Source organism: Dreissena polymorpha, chromosome 5 (genome assembly GCF_020536995.1).
Source record: "Dreissena polymorpha isolate Duluth1 chromosome 5, UMN_Dpol_1.0, whole genome shotgun sequence".
NCBI classification, from domain to species: Eukaryota; Metazoa; Mollusca; class Bivalvia; order Myida; family Dreissenidae; genus Dreissena; species Dreissena polymorpha.
Genome location: NC_068359.1, coordinates 116,651,118 through 116,672,208, shown reverse-complemented (window position 1 = coordinate 116,672,208; position 21,091 = coordinate 116,651,118). Strand labels below are relative to the sequence as shown.

The 21,091-nt window shown below is 34.7% G+C and overlaps 1 protein-coding gene across 1 annotated transcript in view; it reads right to left on the bottom strand.

Moving 5' to 3' along the window:
* The window catches only part of LOC127881455 (protein FAM227B-like), a 44,393-nt gene that overhangs the window by 12,637 nt on the left and 10,665 nt on the right, over positions 1–21,091 (bottom strand). Inside the window, 9 exon segments of the mRNA XM_052429348.1 lie at positions 2,540–2,557; positions 5,471–5,621; positions 7,637–7,869; positions 8,388–8,584; positions 9,299–9,433; positions 9,939–10,065; positions 11,282–11,386; positions 13,696–13,794; positions 15,956–16,105. Of these exon segments, the coding sequence (XP_052285308.1) occupies positions 2,540–2,557; positions 5,471–5,621; positions 7,637–7,869; positions 8,388–8,584; positions 9,299–9,433; positions 9,939–10,065; positions 11,282–11,386; positions 13,696–13,794; positions 15,956–16,105 (1,215 nt within the window).

Below are 21,091 nucleotides of genomic sequence, written 5' to 3'. Positions count from 1 at the left end.
GACATTGAAAATATTTGAGGTGGTACGCAAACTTTAACATAGATTTATCACTAATATGCATATTCTAAATGGAAAAAGGGCCATAATTCTTACAAAATGCTTGATACAGTTGTCTGCTCTTGTTTATAGATTGGGGTCATGTTAGTTAAGAAGTTTGCAAAATATGGAAGCAATATGTCAAGGGACATTGAAAATGTTTGAGGTGGTAAGCAAACTTGAACATAGATTTATCAATAATATGCATATTCTAAGTGAAAAAAGGGCCATAATTCTTACAAAATGCTTGATACAGTTGTCTGCTCTTGTTTATAGGTTGGGGTCATGTTGGTAAAGAAGCATGCAAAATATTAAAGCAAAATGTCAAGGGACATAGAAAATATTTGGAGTGGTACGCAAACTTTAACATTTGCACGCTCACGATCACGCTTACGACGACGCCGGGCTGAGTAGGATAGCTCCACTATATATATTTCATATATAATAGTCGAGCTAAAAAGCCCTAGGTCTCTTACCTGAGAACCAAAGTCATTGAACTATCTTTAGTGATGATTTTATACCATTTTAGATATAGCCCTGTTGAGAACTAATGTTCTCAACAAGTGTCATGATGATTGGGAAAAATGACTTATGTAGTGTTCATACATTTGCACTACAGCCATACTTTAGAGAAAGCTGTGTGGATTTCTGTTGGCCCTTATTCCCTTACCCAATGCAAATGGTGATACTATAATGATCTTAGATGGAAACAGTGGATTCTCAGTTCTGTGCAATATGGCTCCAAAGTTACCAATTGGGCCTGGCAAATTTTGAACCTAATAAAACAAGCTGAATAAATTTGGTGGAACACCAGTATATTCATATTACAAGCCAAATACCAGAAATCTGTGCCTGGTTTCAGAGGAAAGTAGTTATTCCATGAAAGTCTATATATACTGGATATATATATGCATCCCTGGATTGTTGGGTGTTGTGATCAAAGGGGTCAATTTTAAGAAAACTTTGCTAAATATTAAAAATATATCAAGTTTTTCATAAAGACTATAGTTTTGGATCATCTTTTACATTTTCACTATAACACATATTAAGGAAGAAGAGCCAGAGACGTAGCTATCTACGTCTCTGGAAGAGCCAATTATGACCCCAAAGGCATGACACAAACAAACTTGGTAGAGCACCACCATATAGTGTAACATGGTTCATACGTAATCTCAAGGCCTTCAGTTTCAAAGAAGATTACGATTTCACTGTATTTATATAAGGAAACAATTGACCCACCTCAATACAATGTTAAAATAATGCTAAATACCTCTGGGCCTTATAGTTATATATAGAGGATATTAAGAGTGTTTGATATAAACATATCAGGAAAACAAGACAACCCATGGAAGGGCAAACTTTGTACCCAGGGGCATGATTTATACAAACTTGGAAGAGGATTATTATTTTAAAACAAGAGCACCGCATAACGGGTGCCAACGCTCGGCTGCGAAAGCTTGTCAATTTTTTTATATTTTTTTTTAGAGGTCACAGTGACCTTGACCTTTGACCTAGTCACCCAAAATTGGGTGTGGCGTGTAGAACTCATCAAGGTGCATCAACATATAATGTTTCAAAGTTGTAGGTGGAAGCACTTTGATTTTAAAGCAAATGTAAAGGTTTTAGAACGACGCCTACGGCGGACGGCTGACGGGGAACTGGCTATGACAATACCTTGGGTTTTCTCCGAAAACAGCAGAGCTAAAAAACCATACCAAGTATTAAACCTCTGAGCCTGATGGTTTCAGAGAAGCAGATTTTTTTTATAGTTTCAGCGGACGTGAACGATTTTATAAACTATAAACAAGGGTCACCTTAAGATCATTTATGTGAAGTTTCCTTAAAATCTGCCCAGAAGTTCAGGAAAAGAAGTCTTAAGAAGAAAAGCTTTTGCCTACACACACTCAGGCATGCACTGTCAGACAACAGACATGGTATAATAAATGTTCCTTTTGAGCACTACCAGTATGTGCTCAGGTGAGCTAAAAAGCACATACAATTAGCATGATATTAGATTCTCCAAAATGAAGAAGAAAATTTTAACAGCTGAATAATGTCTTCATAAAGCAGTTAAGGCAATTAATTCAAATCATTACTCCTCATAGCGGTGTCCCATGCTTGCTTTATTGAATACAATGCATGGGGATCACTGTAAGAATATTGTGAACAACTCGTGCTGGCAGAGGAGGAAAATGTGGGGCATGTTTAAATGTATCATTCAACCAGGGGCAAACACTGATAATTTTCTGAATCTGATCATGCAAGTGTCGACTTTGATCAGGTTTTCTTTTACTGCCTAGTCCCATTTATGATAAATATATGAGGTAAGTTTCATGAAAAGGTATTTTCAAAAGGCAAAGAACTAATTTAAAATACACAATAAAAACTTTACTTTATTTTACAAATACTACTTCATGTTTCGATCTTAATTTAATTACAAAAAAAAATGGTTGAATACAACATTCCCATGCATGTGGTGGAATGGGCAATACGTAAGATTTACCTGTTTTCTTACAGGCTTCTAAAACATGCAATTATTTATCAGTACATCAAATGAAAGTTTTTACAAATGTCTATAATCATAAGCATGGGAAAGTAAAGTTGTGCAAAATATGCGAAAAAAATGGGCGGTGTGCCATATGTGTCCAGCCTAGCTCCAGACCAGCTTGCAAATTAGTCCTATGTTTAATTAAGACATCAGTCATTATTAAATGTATGCAGTTTCACTTGTAGGCTTCATTCAAACGTTATTATGCTGAAAATGTCTAAACATTGTCTAAATATTATTAGTATTCAAATACTTGGAACAAGTCACAAACAAAAGCATGGTAGCCTCAAAAAATAGTTTGTTAATATTATAATACTCACAACTCATAGACAATAACTACTGGGCTATATATGTATATGTGGTTTTGTTAATCTACCATAATGATTTCATGTGGAATTAAGTTTTTTAAATAAATGTAGAAAACAATGTGTTTTATTTTATAATTACAGTCTACTCTCCTTATCTCGACATCGGATATCTCGATTTTCTCGATATGTCGAAGTAAGCTCAATGTCCCAACTTTTTTCCTTCTTTATCTATGTTAATAAACACAGCATATCTTGATGTTTGTTATGTCGAATAATTCGATATCTCAATAAAAAAATGTGTCCACAGTCCCGATTTTACATGTATTTACTGTGGTTTATCTCGAAGTGCGAATAACTGTCCCAGTGTCGACAAAGGTGAGAAATTTTTTTTCTTTGATACTTCACCGTCCCGCTTCGCCCGGCTGCTCCCAATACTGTGCAATAGATAATTGATCCGTTAATTGCATCAATGACCAAACGAGTGTGATGTCATGAGCCATTAACACTTGAGTAAGGCCTGTCACTTTATAACCTGTGGGTTTATTTTATCCTGTACTAATAATCGATTGAACTTTGCATTTCAAAATAAAAAATGCACACGTTCAATATTCCGGAACGTGATTTACGCATGTTCAGATGAAAAACCCTCGTCTTGATTGGACACCAATTGCATCATAACTTTAAAAAGCAACATTACCGGATGTTTACTCGACAGTTTAGCAAATGATAACCGCATGTGTTCATGCAATTCAGTAACACTTAAAACGTCATTTTAAGCATTTAAATAGCAAATTAATCGTGCCTCCTAAAAACGCGTATATATCAGGTAATAGATTGGGTAGAATAGAGTATTATGCCACACGGTGACGGCTTTAGTTAGACCACTTAGCAGGTATATAGATGTTAAAAACAAGGTAAATTTTCGTCTCATTTTTTCTTTGAAAACGCCTTATCGGATATCTCGAACTCTTGTAATCTCGATATTTTTTTTTGTTCCCGCCGACTTCGAGATAACGAGAGAAGACTGTATTTAAAAATGACTTACACAATTCCAATGCATTTACATGTTTTATTAAAATCAATTTTATTGTGACAGATCATTTACTGCATTCATTATATTACACGATTAAAGTAGATGATTGATTAAAGTAGATGATTGAGAATGTACTATGGATATTGTATGTGTCTTAAATTTGTATATGCAATACAATAGGTTCAATCTGGTTTCCTTGTGTTTATTTGCAAAACCGACTGAAGTGCAAATTGGTCACATTATAAGCCAGTTTATAGGCCTGGCTTTATTTATCTTTTTTTAGGTACAAAGTGGAAAACAATAATATGGCAAATTTTCGAAAATGCAAGGACAATAATTCAGGACTACTTCAGGTGATCTTATGGGTTATTGAACTCGGCCAAACTGGTTTGCCCATCAATATTGTCAAAAAGTTTCATGATGATCCAATTTTATCTTTTTGAAAAAGAGCGCAGTCAAACTATCTTGGACGCTGGCTGACTGAATGGCGGCCCACCACACATGTTCCCCTTTGGCTTATATTCTCTGCTTTTTAATGGAAGCAGAAACATGCAACACAAGTAGTCTTGAAACATCAGACCATTGATCACCTTGAAAACATACTTCATTACAAAATATTTATAAACAAGAGTGCCAAACTGTCACAAGATACACCCGTTTTAAGTTTTGGACAACTCGATAACTTTACCATGATCCATATTTGACCTTGACCTACATATCATCTAGACACAACTTCTGACCAAATTTTGTGAAGATTGGATGAAAACTTATTCAATTAGAGAGCAGACACCATGCTTAATGCTTGAAATGAACTTAGTGACCTCGTGACCTAGTTTTTGACCCGGCATGATCCATATTTAAACTTGACCTAGATATCATTTAGACAAAACTTCTGACTACATTTGGTGAAGATCGGATGAAAACAACATTTGTACTTCAATAAGAGAGCGGACACCATGCTAAATCCTTGAAATGCACTAAGTGACCCTGTGACCTAGTTTTTGACCCGGCATGAACCATATTCGAACTTGACCTGGATATTGTCTAGATACAACTTCTCACCAAGTTTGGTGAAAATCTTATGAAAACTTCTTCAATTAGAGAACGGACACCATGCTAAATCCTTGAAATGCACTAAGTGACCCCATGACCTAGTTTTTGACCCGGCATGACCCATATTCGAACTTGACCTAGATATTGTCTAGATACAACTTCTGACCAAGTTTGGTGAACATCGGATGAAAACTACTTCAATCAGAGAGTGGACACCATGCAAAATCCTTGAAATGCACTAAGTGAACCCCTGACCTAGTTTTTGAACCGGCAGGATCCATATTTAAACATTGACCTAGATATTGTCTAGATACAACTTCTGACCAAGATTGGTGAATATTGGATGAAAACTACTACAATTAGAGAGCGGACACTGCTGTAGACGCTGCCGCCCGCCCGCTCGCTAAGGGTGAAACTATAATATGTCCCGTTTTCAACAGGCGTATAAAACACATTTGCAATAAACCAATGGCAATAAAACAGGTCACTTACTCTCAGTCCAATTATTTTGTCACTGAGTATTCGCAGGTCAGCAGGGTTTTTCGTAAACAACAGCTCCTTAGTAAGAGCGTTGAACTCACGGTTTGCAGCAATCTGCTTTTTTTCCAACTCCAAAATCTCTTGGTCTGTCTGCTCGCAGATCCTGAAATCAAAAGTGGAAAATTAATGCGTGTTTGATTGAACATCACACCACCAAACTTGCATTTGTCAAAAAAAAACAAAAAAAAACACCCACTTTCATAGAAAAAATTATAGCAATTTATCATCAGTGTGGTATGAATGTTGTAAGGATGAAATTTTTTTGATTTCTATGAAATTGTTTAATGTTTTACTTATTTCAGACAAACTTAAGGATGAATAAAGTACTTAAGCTGTGTTAATGAGATATGCTATTCATGTACTTTGCAAACCATGTTCATGACCTTCTTTTATACAGTTTATATTCTCATCAGTTTAAGCCACGATTCTTTTTTGTTGCATTAAAATTTTTGCAATTCAAACAGTTTCCAAACTGACGTCTACCAGCCAAATCCCATGAAAAAAGAAATTGTAATCAATCTTAAATATTTTAATCGGGCTTATTTAAAGATTGGCAAAATGGCAAATTAAATAAAAATCACTTTGAGATTTTGCTCCTTAAGGGCCAACATTTGGGTCCATATTAGGAAAACAAGAGCTTGTCACAGTAGTGCCAAATCCCCGCCGAAATGTGTTTGCTTGTATGACAACATTTGTTTTAGAGAGTAGAATAATATTTGTAAAAACAACTAAAGGGAGATAATTCATTATGCTCCGGACAAAAATTTACTTTGAAATTAAATAAAGGGATATAATTCAAACACTAAGGTAGGTAGAGTTATGGTTCTTAGTCACTGCACTTCTCCTGGTTGCCATCTGTTTAAGTTTGAAGTTTCAAGTAAATCCCTTCAGTAGATTTAGAGTTATGCTCCGGACAAAAATTTACTTTAAAATTATATAAAAGGGGAGATAATTCAAAAACTAAGGTAGATAGAGTTATGGTTCTTGGTCACTGCAATTCTCCTAGTTGCCATATGTTTATATTTCAAGTTTCAAGTAAATCCCTTGAGTACATTTAGAGTTATGTTCCGGACAAAATTTACTTTAAAGTTATATAAAATGGGAGATAATTCAAAAACTAAGGTAGATAGAGTTATGGTTCTTAGTCACTGCACTTTTCCTACTTGCCATCTGTTTATATTTCAAGTTTCAAGTAAATCCCTTCAGTAGATTTAGAGTTATGCTCCGGACAAAAAATTACTTTAAAATTATATAAAAGGGGAGATAATTCAAAATGTAAGGTAGATAGAGTTATGGTTCTTGGTCACTGCACTTCTCCTAGTTGCCATCTGTTTATATTTCAAGTTTCAAGTAAATCCCGTCAGTAGATTTAGAGTTATGCTCCGGACAAAAATGTACTTTAAAATTATACAAAAGGGGAGATAATTCATAAACTAAGGTAGATAGAGTTGTGGTTCTTGGTCACTGCACTTCTCCTAGATTCCATCTGTTAATATTTCAAGTTTCAAGTAAATCCCTTCAGTAGATTTAGAGTTATGCTCCGGACAAAAATTTACATAAAATCATATAAAAGGGGAGATAATTCAAAAACTAAGGTAGATAGAGTTGTGGTTCTTGGTCACTGCACTTCTCCTAGTTGCCATCTGTGTATATTTCAAGTTTCAAGTAAATCCCTTCAGTAGATTTAGAGTTATGCTCCGGACAAAAATGTACTTTAAAATCATATAAAAGGGGAGATAATTCAAAAACTAAGGTAGATAGAGTTTTGGGTCTTGGTCACTGCACTTCTCCTAGTTGCCATCTGTTTATATTCTAAGTTTAAAGTAAATCCATTTAATAGATTTGGAGTTATGCTCTGGACAATGTTTCAGCCGGACGGACAGATGGACAGACGGACAGGACCAATTACTATATCCCCTCTGAAAATTTTTCGGTGGGGATAAAAAATGTATTATACTTTTTAAGAGATAACATAATTCTTTTAGATTTCTAGTAACATTATACTTTCATAAGTAATTTTAATTACATAGTAAATTACGTCAATTATTAGTAATTAAATTAGTCCATGTTCCTGATAAAAGCATTTATCAAAATCTATGAAAAAGTTGCTATTATGACCTTTGGTACTCCTTGCTCAAAGCCTTTGTCATGGCCAGAGTGTTTTGGATCAGCTGGCGGTATGTGGGACCCGGCGACGGAAGTTTCACAATCTCTGTTCTGCGAACCTTCTTTCCAGGCTGATGCATGTCACGAAGTTTCCGCAGGTGCAGGTAGTGTGAAATAAGGGGACTTCGACCTTGAATGTTGAACTTAACCCTCTCGTAGGTGGGTCCTGGTCCAATCTGATGAGACTGTTAAAAAAAATCAGTAAAATATAGCTCAGACCAAACAATACAACATGGCATAGCCTGCATATAACATGTTAACATTCCAAAAATCCAAAAAATCTGTCAAATGGGCTTTTTAAGATTCTTAGATTTATACAGCTGGGTATATTTTGGTTCTTTGAACTGATCAAACTATTTTAAAAAGCTGAAATTAATCATCTGCAGTTTTCTTGGGTCAAAGTTTCTGATATGTTGAACAATAAAACAATTGCAATCTTGAAGTGTCAACTCAAAGAGTCAGTTATTTGGAATGGTTAAATGAACTAAGATTTTTTTCAACATTATTGCCATTTGTTTGAATCACATTGCTTGCAATTGTAGACTAATAGTGTACTTATTTACTAGCTGAGTTTGTCAGTTGCCACAAACATCTTATCACCATGATCTTTTGCCAGTTTGAACCAATGTAGGTTAAATTAAATTTGATACTGAATGTGTATCCGCTGATACACACCAATTGAAAAGACTGCAAATACTTGTACCTCAACTGGTTTCCTCCTGCTGGTGCCAGCTGTGGCCAGCCTCGACTGTGACACGGTGGTCGGGACCTGGGATGAGGTGTTTGTCAAGCGCGTCAGATCTTGTGCCATTCCTACAGGGGTCACACCATACGAGACCTGATCAGTACCCATTTTGTCAACCATTTTAGTGAAGGAATCCACGTCTAGGGAGTAGTTCACTAGAACAGACAATAGATGATTCTGTGTTTCACCTCGACAATGTAAACTCCTCCACAGCTATTGTTAAAGGATTTAATTTCCATTCATATGAAATCACAAACATTATCATAATAGCCGTATAAAGCACAAATAAGTCATTAGCCATATACAGCTGGCGTAGTTCCAGACCAGCCAGGATCCACCCTATTGGCTAATAAGACACTTTGCATGACATTATAGTGAACAAATTAGTCTCTGACCAGACTGCATGATTGCCCAGGTGGGTCTGAAGCTATGTTGGCCGCCTATGCCACAAGAAACAGCTCATAAATGCTTTGGAAAATCACAAGTGCATTTTGTATAAAAAAAAGGTTACAATGCTCAACACTTCATTTAAGAATACTGTGAATTCTATGAGAAAATATTAACACACGTCTTATATTAATATTTTTTAAATAGCATATTGAAAAAAGCTAGAAAAAAGATGTTCCTTACATTCAAAGTTTGACCCTTACAATTATCAACAACAGAAAAAGAGAAATTGACAGGAAGCAATTAAACTCAGTCCTAAAAAGCAGAAACTGCAAAGCCAAATGATAATAACAATGTTGCATATTTTATTCATTATGTCTGTATTGGAATCATGAGAACATTGCCTTGTTCCTAAATAAAGCATCATCAATCTATCATATACAACCATTACTATCTATCGCTAGCAATTACAGGCATCGTACATTCCTTGTTGAGTGCAGCCGCCTGCATCATCTGCTCTGCTGTCCTACTCTGCTCCTTTTCCAGTCCCTTACTGGGCTTCGACTGCAGACGGCGCAGGCTCCAGCCCTTGAACGTCCCTGGCACCGGCTTCACACCTGCCACATAGGAAGCACATTTCTGGGCCAAAACTTATGACTATATTATTTCTTAGTCTCAAAACTAATCTCAACACATTTATCAATGACAGTTCTTGATACATACAATGTATCAGCTTTTATTTGGCAAAAGATTTAGATGATCACAACAAACATTGAGATAATACAATTTCATAGTCATAAGCCCAATAATTATTTTAGAAGATTTCCTTAATATGTGGATAACTAAAATTGTGTTTAATACACTCACCTCAGGTAAAAAACTAGCATTAAACTTGCTGTTAATGTTTGATGCATGTTTATTCTATATTAAATTTTAAGAATATTGTAATGATTTATTTATTAAGTTATAAACTATGCGCACATTACATATTATCAAAACTCCAACAAACCAATAATGATAGTGTTAATATAATATTATAAAATCACACCGTAATTTAGACATTTCTTATAACTTAGTATCTAATTAAAAAAGCCTATATAAATCTTAGGTTATACTGATCACCTGTGGTCCACTCGCAGATTGTGTTGATGAGATCCTGCCTCATCTGGTCACTAAACTTGGCCCGTGATTCTGGGAAGGCTTCCCAATAGGCTGAAAAGACCGCCTGGGCCAGGCAATCAGGGTATTCCTATAACACATATCCAACAACGCTTTGTTTGCTGTTCCAAATTAAGGAATCATCATACAAGTAATAACATTGCCTTTTGTAAGACTTGGTTGAGTATCTCACCTGTCTTTGCATTAATGTTTACACCAGTAACCTGTATGCCGAAATTCTACATTAACAAGAGATGTGTTTGTCAGAACCAAAATGCCCCCTAATGCGCCGCTTTGATTTTTTTTTGGACTTTTGACCTTGAAGGATGACCTTGACCTTGCACCACTCAAAATATGCAGCTCCATGAGATACACATGCATGCCAAATATCAAGTTGCTATCATCAATATTGCAAAAATTATGACCAAGGTTAAAGTTTTGGGACACATGCAATGACAGACAGACACATACAATGACAGACAGACAGACAGGCCAAAAACAATGTACCCCTGATCATTCGATCCGGGGGCATAAAAATACATGGAAATTATTTCCATGTCAAAATATTTATCTGCTTCATATTCTTTGTAAATAACAGAATCAACTTAATATTTTTACATTAATAGACATATATTTCATTATTTCTACGCCTTATAGAATTAAAAAAACTCTGAATTTCTGTTAAATTAACAGATGATGTGTGTGTATTTTGAAGTTTATCTGGTCTTTCCACGCCTAAGGCTGCATTTTGTGTGGATCCTGAGTGTGTCCCAGCACTCCTACCTCATTAACATACTTGAAGCACAAAAGCTGGGACAAATTTTAAAATATTTGTCCAGCTATTTAATTGTTTCTAAAAGTGTTTCAACTTTAGTGTGGTCTTATCTGTTTGATGACCATCAACCAAACTCACATGATTCGCATGAACAGACAGTAGATCAGTTGTATGCAACAATCTTATTGGTTCAAGCATGACCATATTATGATTAATATACATTTTCGTAGTAACACACAACATAAGATCAACTTTACTGATAAAATAATGATGATAACAAAACCAGACTTACATTGCAATAATAAATGACCTATGTCATGCAATATACTTATGCTTTGGTATACTTTAATGACATGTCTAAATGTCTGCTAATTTGATCATGAAACCTCCCAAAACTTTATAGCAAACAGCAACTGATGAGATTGGCCAATGCGCCAACTGGTCTATACCTAGGCTGGCCACTATTTTTGTACAAATCTGCTCAATTGATGTCACATAAAATGATGCACATATTTCATATAACAGGGCCTACCATCAAGAACTTGTCCTTCACATCCTCATTAATGCTTGTGAAAAGGGCAACATAACTGTCAGCAATACGGTCGTAAAGCAGGTTCTTGTCTATAGGCTTGCTTGTCTACAACAAAAGAAAAAATGTTAACTGATTTTCATAGATAGAATGTTCATCACTGAATACAACAAAAAAGCATAAATATCAAAAACAAAAACATAATCACAGTTTTATATTATACTAAACTTTAAGTTCAACAACTTAAGGCATTTCTCACAGGTAATTCATTGTTTTAGGGTTATTCTAGCAAGAACTAATATTTTTAACCAACAAATGTGTAAGATAATATTTTGTGAATCAAATTGGCTGCAGGTTCTTTGACTGATCAATTGCGTCAATTTTTTCTGTGAAATGGCACAGTCAACATAAAACGATGTCTGGCCAGTACACGTTTTAGTGTTGATCAACATTTTTAGTAAAATAAGGGTTGCTGGTAATGTGTGTTATTTCATACCATATTTAATTAACCGTGTCTAGGAACTTCACAAGCAAGCTCATTAACTATCGCATTATTACATGCCCATTTGTGTCAGCTGCTATATAAAGAGTGGATATGTGGTCTAGTGGAAGACACTTCGCTCCATGCTGTAGCGAATAAGTACATGGCGTCTTTTATTGTTAATTTTTTTAGGAATTCACACAGATTTTGTTCACTGTCGATTATTGCCGTGATGAGGTGTCTGCGGTAGTTCCGCTTTGTAGTTGAGATTATACCCATGTCGCATGGCTGGATTTTGGATGTTGTGTTCTTGGGCAGGAACGACACTATGATCTGCCCATCACGCGATTTCAAGTCTTTCGAGTGGGCGGCGCAGTTATCCACAAGAAGAAGTGCCTTCAGTGGTAGCTTTTTCTGACGAAGATGCTTTCGCACTTCAGGCACAAAATTCTTGTGCAACCACTCTTCGAAGATGGCCCCTGTCATCCACGCGTTACCAGAGAAGTCGTAGACCACCGGTAACGTCTCCATGTTGACGTGGTGAAAACATCTCGGCTCCTCGAATTTTCCTATTATTAGAGGCATGAGTTTGTGTGAACCGGACGCGTTGCAACACAACAGAGCAGTCAGTTTATTTTTACTCTGCTTGAAACCGAGCGTTTTTTTGGTATCAGTTGGATTGGGCCAGGCTTTTGTCGGGGAGCATTTTATAGTAGAGGCCTGTTTCATCGCAGTTATATATTTGCGACGGAACGTAGCCCCCCTTTTCTACTATGTTTTTTAACTGCTCCGGATACGCTGCCGCTGATTCTTTGTCCGCTGATCGCTCCTTGCCCCGGATGGTTACTTGACTTATGATATGGCGGCTTTTGAAGTTTCGTAACCACCCGGAACTACCTGTGAACGATTCTTCTTCTGGGTGGAGCATATTGTGGAATTTCAATGCCTGATGCTGGATGTTAGGACCCGATATCGGCATTCCTTCTGTGCGAGCCTGCGTGAACCAGGTCATCACTGGACTTATAGAGCTCGTTGTCTTGAGAGCTCCGGAACCGTTTACGTTTTTGGTCCGGTATGTCCATTTCAGACAATGCTGCTCTCAACTTATCTTCAGTCTTTCAGCCATCCCCGTAGTGTACCTTCGGGGACACCGAATTCCTTTATTACAGACGATCGAGACTGACCAGATTTTACCTTCTCTATGATCTTGATTTTTTCAGTTATCGAGAACTGTTTTCGTTTACAGTGTGGCGGTAGTGCTTGTAGCCATTTTTGGTAGTAATTCGTGTACAGAGACAGAATGCCCAATAGCAAAATTTAACTCTTTATATACCAATAAACTCACATTACTATCGAGGATGTGACACTAATAACTCAAGTGCTGCAAACAACTCAAACGTGTGAAAACAACACTGTCACATATGGTCTGTTTTCACGCTTCACTGCGTGTCAAGTAAGCGGCGAAATAACGAGTGAACAAATACTAGCCAGCACCCGTTTTTATCGCAGTTGGCATATTCTTAGATTAAAACTTTATAACGAAAAAAAAACAAACTACATATAGTGATTATTCTCGCTGGATTTTTTGGGATCCATAGCCGACTCGCGATATATTGGACAGCGCGATATAACGGACCGCGATAAATTGGAGTTGCAGTGTAACACACTGGTGGGAGAACTCAAGATTCAATGTAACATTCAAACCTAACACTACCTACTCCTCTTTTTACATGTGATGTTAAAAACGAGCGAAGGGTAAAATGTGCTTCACAACCTTCACTAAGAAGGAAGCGATTTAAGAATCTTGCACTTCCGACGTAACTCAACTCGCAAGTCTTCTGATGGGTAATGGGCCTGAACTAAAAATATATGGGTTGGTTAAAACAAAACAATATACCTAAATGCAATTTATGACACATATCCTTTATATACTTACGTCAAACTTGTCAAGGAAGAACCACCAGAATGTGTCCTGCATCATGGCAACAGAGGCCTCGGACAAAAATAACTTTTTCCAAAACTTCTTAAAGCCAGGCTGCAAAAAGAAAAAAAAGAAAATTTGTTCAATTGATATCCCCTGCCAAATAAATTGTGTTTATGGGTGGGTGCAAATCACTTGATATATGATGTAAACATAAACAATAATTAAGTGTAGGGCATTTGTTTTTATGCATTCCAACTCTCCTCATTGATATCTTTAAAACCATGAAGTTTCATGTTGAAATCTTGTAGCATATCTGTGACAAAGCCTTGAAAAGTTACTTAATACAAAAACAACAAAGAGCAATAACTCTTAGTTCAGAAAGTGACGGGTTATGTTTCATGTGAATGGCACTTCTTCCCATTGATTTCTACACATCCATGAAGTTTCATGTTGAAATATTGTATCGTATCTGAGATATAGCCTTCCATCATACAAAAACAACAAAAGCAAATGACTCTTATTAAGAAAGTGAAGGGTTATAGGTTCTTAAGGTTATGGTTCTTAAGCATGACACATCTCCTCATTAATATTAAAACATTCATGAAGTTTCATGTTGAAGTCTTGGATATAGCCCTGAAAAGTTACATCAAATAAAAAAGGGCAATAACTCTTATTAAAGAGAGTGTATGGTTATGGCTCTTGTGCTTGGCACTTCTAATCAATTATAACTATATACCTATGAAGTTTCATGTTTATACCTTATATAGTTTCTGAGATATAGCCCTAAAAAGTTTTGTGATGGATGGACTAACAGACTGACAGAAAACACCAATTCTATATCCCTCCGCCTTTGACTTGCGATAATAAGAGCTTGAAAGATAGGCAAAGCAGGGAATGTGGGTGGGACTATGAGCAAAGCAGGAAATGTGGGTGGGTCTGAGTCCATTTATTTTTTGGGGGCCAATTCCCAACACAATTTTAATTGAATAGAGTACAAAATAAACTGGTGATAAATTTCATGATTTAGTATGCTAGAAAATATTACATTACTTTGGCCAAAGGTTTAATTTAATAAGGTCATAAAGTCCAGCAAACAGTCATGTATATTACATAATGTATTAATGTTAGATAAATCAATATTGCAGATGTTATTTACCACTTGTGATTTTCAAAAACCCAATTCAAAAGCAAGAGGGCCATGATGGCCCTGAATCGCTAACCTGAGTTTACGGTACACTAAGTATTTGTCGAACTTTGTTACCTAGTGTTTGGCCCCACATGACCAAGATTATAACATGGCCTAGATATTATACAGATTAACATTCTTACCAAGTTCAAACCAGATTGAGTAATAAAAGTGGCTTTAAGAGTGGTAACAGGGTTTCTCTATGACCTATGACCTAGTTTTGGAGGCAAGATTCTACTTTGTCCTTAATATTGTACAGATAAAGTTTATATAATTGCCTAGTATCAATAAGATTGAGTAGTAAATGTGGCTTCATGAATGTGAAAAATATTTTTCTAAAACTTGATCTGGTGGTTTAGTTTCTGGATGCACATGACTTCATATTCAAACTTGGCTCTATTGTAAAGATAAACTTTCTGTAAAGGGTCATACATGTAACCTCAAAAGTGGTATCAAGGCTTTTCCAAGCATTTACGTAGTGAACAAGTTTTTTGCCGCAAGTGACACAAATTTGCACTTGGCCTAGATATTGTAAGATAAACCTATTGACCAAGTTTCTTCAAGAATGATTAATAAATGTGGCCTCTAGAATATTAAGAAGTTTTTTTTAAGATAACCTGGTGACTTTCAAGATAAGAAGAAAAATTGTGGTCTCTAGAGCAATAACAAGCTAAAAGTTTATGACACCTAAACACAATGACGGTCACCAGACATATAGTGACCACCACAAAAGCTCAGCATGAGCACTTCGTGCTCAGGATAGATAAAACCACTGAATTAGATTTGAATATTAAGCTCTAATGAACCAAAATAACATACAATTAAAAATGTGTTCCCTTTCTAACTTGTTTTTGAAAAGCCAGCTCAAAATCAGCATCATGCCATATTTTCAGTTAAACCTAAAAACATAGAGTCTAAGTGAACTACATGTAAACAAATTAATCTCTTAAAAAAAAATTGTTCAAACTTTGTGAATCTCTCAATATCAAAATCTGTCAAATATTCTTTATCTATAACTGTTTTTGTGTTGTTGTTTTTTAAGCCACCAACTGATATAATTTCTGAATACCATAGGGAGGCCCTTACATTGAAGTCCTGAGCCTTGGTGACCCGGTGCAAGATGGGCGGAGACTCCAGTTGCCCTGGTAACTCACAGAGCTCCCCATGCTGGAATCCGGGAAACTGACAATACTCAAGACTCTTTTTCCGAGTCTCCATCAAGGAGTCAACAAAGTCCTGGAAATGTTGGGAGTTGTTGACATAGTATTAAACGTTTGTGGAAGTTCATCTTCAGTTTTTGATTTTCAATTAAACAATTGAGTATAATTTAAAAATGCATTTAATTACATAAGGCAAATGTTAATTAGTATTTGAATATATACACATATCAGACATGAGCACTTTATTCTTTATCTTTTTTTATATAGACTACAATGGTATGTGTTTTTTCTTGTCTTAATAGTGCTATGAGACGCAGTATTTTTTATGGTATTAGGAATACTGATAAAATATTCATGTGAATTGATTCTTCCAAAACATATATATGTTAATACTAATCATATATTTTTATGTATATTTTACACCAACACACAAAGAAACAAACATTACCAGTATATATTCATTTTGAATGAACATTGGAACAAAACATTTCACAAACATATACGATTTAGAACATAAATTACAAATGTGATTATCAATATAAATTACTGTGAACATGATACACCCATGGCTTGTTTTGAACAACCAGCACCAAAACAATAAATGCACCAAACACATACTATAATAAGTGCCATCAACATGTACCATAACTTCAACAACAGAGGTACAAAATATTACACATACAAATCTACACACAAAACAAAAATACTGAATTAAATGCTAAAAAAAGGAATAACCTGAGCTTAATTTTCAAAGGAAAGAATGACTCTTGGATGTTTCCATATCTAACTGTGCTAAACAGTAAAGCAAATCTCAGCAAGTATGCAACACAAAGAGTTTTATAGAAAAGTGGACCAAATTAAATATAAAACATAATCTGACACCAGAATTATAATATCAATGTTAACTTTACTCCATTATGAAGATAATAACTTTTTTTTTAATCTTGTTTGTCTGACCAGCTTATTATATAGCGTCTTTAACATATACTTACAAGTGCTTAATGTAAATTGTAAATGATTGGTATTCAAACATTTCTTGTGCAATTTAAGTGTGCTCTTATCATATGTTAAATTTATCTACAATTTGTTACTAATACCCATAATTTTCTTAAATGGATGACATCAAATGTTAAACTTCTGTAACCATAAAATCACTTATACATATTCATCACAGAAATAAAATTAGACCAGAAATTATTTAATTCAAATATTGTTTTAAATAATGAGTGATTCATTTCCAATTTGTGCTCAATAACAATATACATCTACAGTAATATGTGACCCATTGCCCTAACATCACATGGTGACCATGATATGCTTATACCGCAATCAATTCATGGCGAAGTCCTTCTCGTTCTGCCGCAGTTACTAAACCTGTTATCATCTCACTCTGTGTTAAAAACATGCAGTGTTAGACATTATATCCGCAACAAGTTTATATATGTTTTTGATAAAGCATTACATTTATTTTCTATGTTGTGTGTAGTAGTTTGTTAAAGAAAATGATCAGCTGCTGGTGATGAAAATGTTAATCTTTTTATTCACTTTTGTTTAAAAATTACTTTGATCTGAGTGTGCTGTGTCAAGTTCAATACAAAGATTTCCTTGAGCAGTAAAGTGATTAAGTTCAATAGTTCACCAATTTACAAATGTTTATGGACTTTAAATTTGCATATGCATGAAATTGTGGTATTATTTGGTTTTTTGTGCTCAGTATAGAGCTTAAAGAGATTAACAAACTGAACTATTTCTCATGACCTATATTTGCTGAAAATCTGTATTTTGAAACATTCAGAATAATGTCACATGGTAGTGTTGAATACATAAGTGAATCTATTTCAATAGAACAATTATTATTTCTAAGCATGTAAGGAAATCAACAAACATAAGGCAAGTTGCAAATGACTATTCTATGTACAGTGAAGCCCCTCTTGACCGGACACTCCATGGACCCTGACAAAATTCCGGTTTTGAAGGGAAATCGACTATCCGATATTCTGAAGGTAAACTTATTAATACACAGTGAAAAAAACAACACAATTTCATCATGTTTTAAGATTGTATTATTATTATCAACCTTTTAACATGGTGTTTTAATGGCATATTATCAACAAACATTTGGTGCAGTGAATGTAGCTTGTTTGTTTATGAAGAATACAAACCTTGTTTGTTTTAGCCAGGGACCTATACAAACAAAGGGATGTGACACTTCAATGAACCGATGAACAAGCTAATGCGTTGTTACGCAAAACGGAAACGAGACTTGCGACCCGACATCGCGCGACGAGGCAAATTTTCACAGCCGCCATTTTGTTTGACCGAGACCGTGACAAAGCGATCAAGTCAGACTAAGATTACAAATTAACCAAGTGTTGCCAACAAAGAAGTATTAATTGCAAAGGTTTGTTGAATTTGAGACATCTTATTGTTTTATTTGTTTTCGACTATGCTTTGTATCTACTAATAAAAACAACTGTGGGTAGTTTCACCGAATCATGCGTATCATTGTTTACACTTCCATAATCCGATAAACATGTCGTGGCTTTTTTCAAAAGGCTTGGTCAAATAAAGCTCTATACTATTCATGTTGGTATTTTTACAAAGGTTACATTTCAATGCATTGTGTGGTGAAAACTTAATTTACATTATTTGCAAATTCATTATTTTATAATAGCTGAAACTTTATAGAATTTTAGTTATTTTTTTATTTTGTAATCACTATCAGTGTTATCAACATATGTTGCAGCTTTTTTCGAAAAGCTCAGTCAATACTATCCCTATATTAATCTTGTAGGTATATTTACAAAGGTTACATTTCAATGCATTGTGTGGTGCACATTTTATTTGTATTATTTGCAAATTCATGATTTTGAATGAGCAAAAAGACAATACAATTTTAGTGATTTTATTTATTTGTTACCACTATCAGTTTGATCAACATATGTCGTGGCTCTTTTCGAAAGGCTCAGTCAATACTAGCCCTATATTTATCATGTTGGTATCTTTACAAACATTACATTTCAATGCATTGTGTGGTGCAAATTTAATTTGCATTATTTGCAAAGGACATAATTTTGTATTAGCTCAAAGATGATACAATTTAAGTCATTTTTTTTATTTTGTAATCACTATCAATTTGATCAAATATGTCACAGCTTTTTTCGAAAGGCTCAGTCAATACTAGCCCTATATTAATCTTATGGGTTTTTCTTAAACATAACATTTCAATCCATTGTGTGGTGCAAATTTCATTTGCATTATTTGCAAAATCATAATTTTGTATAAGCTCAAAAACAATACAATTTTAGTCATTGTTTTATTTTATAACCACTATCAATTTGATCAACATATGTCGCAGCATTTTTGGAAAGGCTCAGTCAATACTAGCCCTATATTAATTATGTTGGTATCTTTACAAACGTTACATTTCAATCCATTGTGTGGTGCAAATTTAATTTGCATTTACTTTACAAATTTTTAATTTTGTATTAGCTCAAAATCAATACATTTTTTTGTCATTTTTTTACTTTGTAACCACTATCAATTTGATCAACATATGTCCGCAGCTTTTTTCGAAAAGATCAGTCAATACTAGCCCTACATTAATCATGTTGTTAATTTTTCCTGTGTATAATTGTGTACGGTTCAATGAGCATATTTATCTGTTGTTTAAAGAGCTGTCATTATGCCTTAATTTATATACTTATATTGCCTATACTTATGTTTGTAATTCATATTGTTTTATATTTTCAGTGTGCTGAAAAGAAGCAAAAGAGGGTCGCTTGCTCTTTAGACGGAAAGTTTGACCCCGTAAAGAAAAATGTCATGATGCCAGCAAAACTTAGGCGTACAAACCCAGGTCATTACCACATTAAGAACTGTTAATGGTTGAAAAACATTGTGGACTTTAAATAGTGCTGACTTACATGGGTGATCACAGCTATGTCAAGGATACTGATACTGATTCAACACGAAATTTGATTCCTTTCTTTTCCTGAGACGTACCTTGACCATCCCAGCACTAAGATGATGTTACTATATTCATGTCTACTAGATAAAGCAGTGGCGACAACAAACTTCACAAACCATCAGACTTGCCGAAGACAAAAGAAAATTCAATCTGAATTAGTTTTATAAATATCAAATTGATTAAATTTAACTGTTGCATTTTTTCATAAATGAACACATTCCGGGCAGTGAATATCTCTGCTTAACTCAAACGTGACTGTTAGATCTTTGATCATGTTAATCAAAATTGTGTTCCCAGAACTCATTATAAATATAAATTTTTCAAACTTGTTTAAACAATATAATTTGGTATTTAATTTTAATGCTTATTGTGTATTGCTGTAGGCTTTGAATAAATCTTCAGCATCACCATGTCAGGAGGAACCTCAGTCTTTTGTTGTTGAAATAATAAATAGAAAATTGTTAGTCTTATTATTACGTTCTATTTCACATTGCAAAAAGTTACTTGTGCAAAATCTTTTCAAACATGTGTTTTTTCACATGCTATTGAGTTTTTAAAATATTTTCCTTAACTGAATGCTCATTACACTTAGTAACATGAATGTATTGTTATACATACTCTTAAAATTAAATAATACCAAGATTACCTATCATGCATGTACTAATGTGTATGTTTCGATTTATACTGAGAAATAAAACATAAACGACTTTTATAAATTGCCTTGCCTTCAAATTCTGCTGATTTTTGTTCAATACTTGAACAAGAAATCACGAAAAGACTTTCAGTACTACTATGGATATCATGTTCAAAAGGAGTCCAACAGAATATAATAATAACATGCGAACCTTCATTGTCTCGGATGATAAAGAACAATTATACATTTTAAATTGTAAGCGATTGACAGGCGTTGATAATGTTGATATTTTTCACACAGCAGAGTAACATTTTTAATTAATTAAAAGACCGGTCTTTGCTACATGCACATATGTGCGATATACAATGGCAATTGAAACCCTGAGAAACAAATGGTATTGTAACTCGTCAACGCATCCGGTAATTGGGTTCCGTGTAGCATACTGCGTGTTAATATTA